This window comes from Mustela nigripes, chromosome 4 (genome assembly GCF_022355385.1).
Source record: "Mustela nigripes isolate SB6536 chromosome 4, MUSNIG.SB6536, whole genome shotgun sequence".
Lineage (NCBI taxonomy): Eukaryota > Metazoa > Chordata > Mammalia > Carnivora > Mustelidae > Mustela > Mustela nigripes.
The window spans coordinates 85178616-85187189 of NC_081560.1; the positions used below are offsets into that span (position 1 = coordinate 85178616).

Below are 8574 nucleotides of genomic sequence, written 5' to 3' on the forward strand. Positions count from 1 at the left end.
AGGATAAGACTATAAAGAGACATCACAAAGGACACTTGCTTTGTGGTGATAGAATAGTTCCATATCTTGATTAATGTTGTAAATCTATAAGGATAAGACTATAAAGAGACATCACAAAGGACACTTGCTTTGTGGTGATAGAACAGTTCTATATCTTCATTTAGTGATGTCATAAATCTATACATGTGATAAAATGTCATAATAGTAAACACAAAAAGTGTATGCAAAAATGATGAAATCTGAGTAAGGTCTGTAGTCTGATTAATTGTACTTTGCCAACCAATTACTTGGTTTTGGCAATACAATATGATTATGAGACCATTGGGAGAACTGGGTTAATGGGTGCTCAGGACCTCTGTGAACTATTTTTGCAACTTGTTATGAGTCTTTATTATTTCAAAATAAGAAGTTAGTGTAATAGAGGGAATGAGAGAGAGAAAGACAATGGGGAGAGGGAGAAAGAAACAATGGAAGTTTCCAGTCAAGAAATGGAATAAAACTGGTAAAAAATACAAATCAGTGGACTGATTTACCCTTTTATCTAAAACAACAACAACAACAAAATTTTGTAAACAGAAAGCACGAGTAAACAGTTTCTAAGACATTATATATCAGGAAAGGAGAGAAAGTGATCACTGAGGGATGGGAAATAAACTAAATGAGCCCCTGCCTAGTCCTACGAGAGTCTCCAGGTTGTGGTACACAGGGAGAGGGAACCACTGTGGAACCCAGCAGACTCCCAGAGTTGAGGAGACCATGATGAGAGTCCAGACCAAGACAGTGAGAGTTCATAGGACAAAGTACCAGAGGAAAAAGAACCTTGGTATTTGCACCAGTGCAGAACACTGTGAGACTGGAAAAAAACATAACTTACAGGGCATTGGGTAGAACACTTAGTTGTTAGAAACAGTTGTCCCTAGACTGAACATTCCTCTAGAACTGCCTAACAAATCACTAAAGCAAGAGATAAAAGGCTTAAACTGTTTCCAAGTAACGTAACTGCATCCCTGAACCAAGCTCAAGATTTACAATATCTGGTATTCAAAGATGATCAGACATGCAAAAAGGCAAGAAAATATAACCCATAATAAAGGGAATATCAGTTGAAATCCATCTAGAACAGATACAGATGTCTGAATTAGCAGAGAAGGAAAATAAGAGAGTTATTATAACTGTATTCTACCTGTTCGAATATAGCATAAAGTTAACTAAAGATGAAGACATGAAAGATGTAAAAAAGATCAAAATTGGATTTCTAGAAATGGAAACTGCAATGTCTGAACTGAAAAATACAGTGGATGGGATTAAACAAAAGATTTGAGGAACAGTCTTTCTGAGAATTTCTTGGGCAAAACGGATTGGCTACTTGCTCAAAACCTAGAGTACTGTTGACTTTGTTATTAGTCCAGGTAATTGAGAGAAAATATAAATGATGGAAACATTAAAACTAGCTCAAAAATATTTTCTTGTCAGTAATGATAAGATGCCTGGAGTTACATTTTTGTCAAGGGGAGACTGTAAACAGTTATTGAATGTTGACAACATTAAAACATTTGGTTATAGAATTGTGTGTGGCTAGAGGTTTTATTTGTGAAAAGTATGCCTTAAAATAATAAAATTTCATGTTTCATAGGTGTATGATTTACTTTCCTAGCCATTTGGTAAACTTTTTGAGGATATTAGCATGTCTTTGTACATCTTTTGAGTGTAAAGATATAAACTACGTTAGCATGGTGCTTCCCAATAGTGGATGGTCAGTAGTGTATAAAAATGTAAAAGAGGGAATCCTCCAACCGTGAACATTGAAGTTAAATATGCTGCTAATAAGGCAGGCACAGAAATTATCTTCTGAACCAAATGTTTAAATAAAGTCTGTTACAAGGGTTGGGAGAGGGAGGTGGAGTTTTCAGAACAAGGGAGTGGAAAGGAGAAGCTCACCTTAGCCAAGAAGCTTTTTAAGCCTATTTTTAAACCAGAGAATTTAATTTTGTAAAGTATTACTTAGAGGCCTATCTTTGTGCACAGCTAGTGCTGATTAGATCAGGTATATTTGGGGTTAAATAATGATTAATGCTTCTCAACTAGGTATTTCGGGGAAAATAAATAAAAGAACTTGAAAATTCATATATTTATATGGTTGGATTTGGACAGGGCAGACTTAGAGAGCAAACACTGGAGTTTAAAAACGTGTTCTGAGGGGTACCTGGGTGGCACCGTCAATTAAGTGTCCAGCTCTTGGTTTCAGTTCAGGTTATGATCTCAGGGTCCTAAGATTGAGCCCCACATTGGGCTCTGTGCTCAGCACAAGGTCTGCTTAAGATTCTCTCTCTCCCTCTTCCTCTACCCATACTGCTCGTGCATGGGCCTCTTAAATAAATAAATAAATAAATAAATAAATAAATAAATAAATAAATATTTTTAAAGACACCCAAAACCATGTCCTGAAAACAAACTTTTCCTCCCACTTAATGGAAGCCAAACTATATAGAGATAAGGTAGTCATTTCACATTTTTGCCAAATACAACATTATCCTTGGCAAAGGGAATTAAATTTACTTAATTTGTTTTGTTGTTTTCTGCAACTGCAAGTTCCAATATGTGTTGCAAGATTTTTGTAGGAGGGAATTTATAAACTTCACAAATTAGAAGTAGAGTCTCCACAGATTCAGGCCAACCAAAGTATGAAGATCTTTGGGTAAATTACTTATAGGCAAAATAGGGAAAGCTATTTTCAAGCAACCTAAATGGAATTGTTTAAACTGTCTTTCTTTTTGAGTATTGTTTTTAGGCTAAAATTGCTATGTGTTCATTTTGTTAGTAGCAGTAGCATTATGTGCAGTATAAGGGCCAAGGGCAGGCTGTCCCAAGATGGACTACTTTGGGATCAAGATTATTTCAAGTCAAAAGTAATCAAAACCTAGCAGAATGCAGGTAAAGCTGTCTGCCTCCTCAGCTGCATAAATTTACATTGGAAAGGAGAGTCTGAGCCAGCAAGAGAGCTATTAACAGAGACTCCCCTTTACCTAAGAAACTTATCTGCATAATGGGACAACTTTTGTTTCTCAAAACATCTCCCTTCACTTTCCTGCTAATGGTCTTCTCCCCTTTGTATCAGGCCAATCCCTCTCCTTAGCGTATATAAACTTCATATTGCCTCATTGTCTTTGGGATTTCATGTCTGTGGATTCCTCGTGTACACCTATTAAATTTGATATTTTCCTGTAAATCTGTCTCATATGAGTTTGGTTCTAAGTCCAGCTAGAAGAACCCTAGGGCAGGGGAAGGCCTTCCACCCTTACAGTAGCCTCTACTGCTCCAAAAGGAAATGAGTAGATTGGTTTCTCTTTCCATAAGCAAGAAAAGCATGACCGCAGATGCAATGAATAAGAATATTAAAGAAAAAAAACCTTAGATAGTTGGGAAAGCCTTACTGTTGTTTATACTTTGCTATTGATGCCAAATGGTGTGAAAAAATAATAAAGGTGGGGTCCCTGGGTGGCTCAGTCAGTTAAGCGGCTGCCTTCAGCTCAGGTCATGATTTCAGGGTTGGTATCAAGCCTCTCATCAGACTCCCTGCTCAGCAGAGAGCCTGCTTCTCCCTCTCCCTCTGCCTGCTGCTCTGCCTACTTGTGCGTGCTCTCTCTCTCAAATAAATAAACATTTCTAAAAAATAATAATAGTAATAATAAAGTTAGAGCAACCAACACTTAGGATTTCCAGTTCTTTCCTCTACATTTATTTGAATTACTAGGGAAAAAATTCTGTGTTATAGAAAGACTCTTGGGTGCAGGTACCTCGAAATTGTGACCTACCAAATGCAGCACAGGCACAAAAAGGACATTTAAATTGACAAATCTGAACCCCTTAATAATGAAGAGTTGGAAGAAAAAAAGAAGCTCCCATGAAATAACAAAATTCAGCTAGGTAAATTTGAAAATCTAAGTGGCTTTATTAAATAATTTATGAATTGGGCAGCACCTCACCTAGTGAGTAGAGAGGCACACCAAGGAGTTGTACAAAATGGAAGGTTTTTCCAGAGGAGAATGGGGGTAAGAAAGTTATTAGCGAAAGAAAAAGCTTATTCCATGCTAGGCCCTTTCTAGGTTGAAAAAGCAAAGTGGTCTTATAATTCAAATGACCTCATCTTCCTCTGGGATGGAGGGATGGAGAGGGCCCTTGTGGCAAACTCATTGGCACTGACTGAAAAATTCCTGATGGACCAGCTAAGACTACATTTCTGGGGGAGTTTGAAACTGCAATTAGATTTTGTATTAAACACCTGTTTGGGAACTTGGCCTAAGTGACACCATTTGGGCTTGGGATGGTTTTTTTATTTTGGGGGATTTGGGGGTGTGTGTGGGGGGTTGTTTTTTTTGTTTGTTTGTTTTTTGGGTTTTTGTTTGTTAGTTTTACATTTCTAATACATGGATTTACCAAAAGGAATGAGATTTAACCAGTTTACTGAGAAGTAGAGTAACAATAGTATATAATAATAATATAGAGTAATAATTCTAAGGTAGAGAATACATAAATAATTCCAATACATTGAAATACAGCAAGAAAAGTGGAAAGAAAAACTCCAGAGGAAGTCATTGGATACTTGAAAGATGCAATTAACTCTAAAACATAGATAGATGAGATTATGACTCAGATGAAAGGAGAGGCAAGAACTCAGAGAAGAATTTGTATCAAAGAAGCACTTGACAGGAAGACTGGATGGTACAAAGCACCTTTTCATCAGCTAGGAACAACACATGGTACTAACAAAGGAAAAAGCTATACTAAAGAAAAGAATTGTTTCCTGATTTTTGTGCTTGGAGTCAGCAAAGAAAATATGTATGAAGAATTGAGACAGTGTATTCACAAGTCTTTTCAGTTCAGATTTGACTGGTCTCTTAAATCCAGAATGGCAATGGAGCTTAAGAGGACATATAACACCTTAATTACCTTGATCGAAAGAAAAAAACATGGAACTAGAAGAGAGATGGGAAATGGACCAGGTGAGCTCTATGCCTGCTACAGCATATTACCTGGAGGGAGTTTCCACGGTGCAGGGCAGGAAGGGGTAATACAGACAGAGCCCGACAGACTCCTGACAAGGAAGAGACTAAGTATCTGGGGAGACCAGGACTGCTAGATTTCCCAAGAGAGAATTCAAGAGAGGAGGGAGCTGCACAGGGTGCCTGAGAGCATTCAGCAAAGTACTGATCAGCATGTGTGTCAGGAAACTACCTGATACCTGCCAGAGTGTGATTGAACCTCAAAATGATTATGCTGAGTGAAAGCACCTAGACTTTATATATATATATATATACATGTATAGATGTATATGGTTATGTGTGTGTGTGTATATATATATACAGATATATACATATACATATATATACACATACACACACATATAAGTGGTTTTATTCCATTCATTAAAATTTTAGAAAATGCAACTAATCTGTAGTGACACAAAGTAGATCAGTGTTTAGGATGTTGGGGGGGACTGTCTGGAGGTGACAGGTAGGGAAGGGACAGGAGGAAGAGATGACAAAGGAGTATGAGGCAACTTGTAGGAGTGATGGATATGATCATTATTTTGATTGAAGAGATGGTTTCACAGAGTTTTACATATGTCAGACCTTACTGTATTGCCTATGTTAAGCACTTAGAGTTTGTCAGTTGTACTTAAACCTCTTTAAAGCCAGCATACCAAAAAGACCCACAAAAATCCAAAAACAAATAAAGAGTAGCTTCCCTTTCAGTTGTTCTGAGAGAATGAAAAGAAGGAACAAGCCCAGGTAACCCCTTTGCAACTCTCCCAACTCATATTATCTTTTTTAAGACTTCTGTGGTTACAAAGTATTTTTCAGTTTCAGAAATGTGTGGTTAGGATCTATGTAGTCAAATACTGCTCTTGTCAATGAAGATGTAACTGTGTAATTTTGTGTTTCAGGGCTCATGAATCAAGCAAGCAAACATGAAAAATGGATTAAGGCTGATGCCCCAGAAGGCACTGTAAATCTTAGAAGTCAAAGCTGGTTTCAGTCCCTAAAACTGCAGGACTGAGAATGATTTGAATTGTATTTATAATTTTGAGCAATGATTAGCAGATCTGTGACTACAAAAATGCAAACACCACAGTTCGTATAAATGCTGAAAACAACAAACCGGAATGAATACTGGTGAATTGTCTTGTGGGAGCCTTTTCAAAATTTGTATTTAGCTATTATATTTGTTTCCTATTGCTCTGTCATGAAATTACCACAAACTTACTGTCTTAAAGTCACACTTTTAGCTCACAGTTGTGTGGGTCAAGAGACCTGCATGGCTAGGTTCTCTGCTCAGGGTGGACAGGGCTGGACTCGGCATTACCCAGGCTTGTTCTCGTCTAGATGCTCTGGGCGGGGAAGTCTACTTTCAAGTCTGTTTATATTGGCAAGATCCAGTTCCCTCTGACTACTACTGAGGTCTCTGTTTTCTAGCTGTCCATCAGTGATCCCTCTAAGCTTGTACAGGCCATTTGCATTCCATCTCATGTGGCCCTCTCCATCTTTAAGCCAGCAGTGATGCATTCGGATGTTTCTGGTACTTTGTATGTCTGACCTCTTTTGCAGCCATCTGGAGAAACTGCTTTTAAAGGTCTTAACTTGATTTGATCAAGCCTGCCCAGAATAATCTTTGTTTTGCTGTATAATGTAGCATAATCATGGGAGTGCTATCTCCTCATATTTATAATTTCTGTTTACACTCAGGAGAAAGAGATTATACAAAGGCATAGGTAATGGGGAGAAGTTGTCTTAGAATGTCTTGCACCACAGCTCTCATAACATGTTTGCTACTTAGAGCCTCTTATGACAGTGTAAATTTAAGCTGTGAATAAAAACATCTAAAATGGGGGCACCTGGGTGGCTCAGTGGGTTAAAGCCTCTGCCTTCGGCTCAGGTCATGATCCCAGGGTCCTGGGATTGAGCCCGGGCTCAAAGAGCATCGGGCTCTTTGCTTAGCAGGGAGCCTGCTTCCTCCCCTCTCTCTCTGCCTACTTGTAATCTCTGTCTGTCAAATAAAATAAATAAAATCTTAAAAAAAAAAAATCTGAAATGTGATGCATTTGCTACTGATTTCTTTTTCTTTCTTTTTTTTTTTTTTTTTTTGGTGTAATTTAAGATATAATGCATTGGGAAGAGGAGAAACATTCAGTGATTTTTCACAATGAAGATTGATTTTCACTTTAACAAGTGTACTGTATAAAGTTATTTCCTGAATTCTCTTTCAAACCTTATTTGTCTACTTCTGGGACATTTAACTTATATAAGACTAAATAGTCCTATCTTTTGGATTATGTCTTTAATGATAAGGATAAATCAGTTCTTAAACAATGCTTTCTAATAAACCTTCTCAAATACTATGGTTTATAATAATCTCTTTGTTAATATTATATTTAGAGCTCTATTTTTAACTTTATAGTTATAAGACAAAAAGTGAACTTTGTGGAATATCTCAAAGTCTCCTTTAGTTCAATCTTCATGAAATCAGAATTTATAGAAGTTGGGACAATATTCATGTTTGTTTGATGTGGTTATAGTGTAAGTGTGCTAAATTATTAAGTAGAGGAAACTGTAAGGCAATGAGGCAGTTTTTATAATATTTTTCACCCTCATGCAATTATATAAATATTTATTTTCATGACTAAAAGTAAAGTTTATGAAATTAGTCAACAACAGCCAGAAAGGTCATGAGCAGAACAGCTGTAAATTGTATTTAAAATTATTAAAAGAATTGTACATATTTGAATCACATAGTCAAGTCCAAACAGAAAGGATAAGCTGCCATATTTTAGTCTCTTGAATACTCACCGATGGATAGCAAATGCTTAAGAGCTGAAGACCTAAGTAATATTTTGGTTGTTTTGAGTGCTTTGCACTGAGAACTTGAAGATTTCTCCACATGTTCATTCTGCTTCTTGGTAACCTTTTAGCTCACCTTTTCTAACATCTACCCCTTTTCTTTCATTTTTATAGTTATAAAATTTGTCTTTTCATAAAGAACAAATATGCTCCTGTTTTTGTTTAAAAGAGGATCTTTCTCAAAGAGTTTTGGAGCAAGCTTTGACAGTTAAATACCAAACACCCTGCTTGGTTTCTAGGGAACATAACAGGGTATCTTTCTCCTTACCCTTGGTCTTCCCCAAGTAGGTTTTATTCCTTTAGAAAGCAGTTGTCAATAGCCAAACTATGGAAAGAACCTAGATGTCCATCAGCAGATGAATGGATCAAGAAGATGGTATATATACACAATGGAATACTATGCAGCCATCAAAAGAAATGAAATCTTGCCATTTGCGACAACATGGATGGAACTAGAGCGTATCATGCTTAGCGAAATAAGTCAAGCGGAGAAAGACAACTATCATATGATCTCCCTGATATGAGGAAGTGGTGATGCAACATGGGGGCTTAAGTGGGTACGAGAAGAATAAATGAAAGAAGATGGGATTGGGAGGGAGACAAACCATAAGTGACTCTTAATCTCACAAAACAAACTGAGGGTTGCTGGGGGGAGGGGATTTGGGAGAAGGGGGTGGTA

General features: G+C 37.1%; 1 protein-coding gene across 2 annotated transcripts in view; it reads left to right on the forward strand.

Annotated features, from left to right (window-relative positions):
- The window catches only part of FAM185A (family with sequence similarity 185 member A), a 53408-nt gene extending 46343 nt beyond the window's left edge, over positions 1-7065 (forward strand). For both annotated transcript variants that reach the window (XM_059395768.1, XM_059395770.1), the window contains one exon: positions 5945-7065. In XM_059395768.1, the coding sequence (XP_059251751.1) occupies positions 5945-6057 (113 nt within the window). In that variant the 3' untranslated portion in view covers positions 6058-7065. The remainder of the gene's footprint in view (positions 1-5944) is intronic.
- Positions 7066-8574: the final 1509 nt, after the last annotated feature.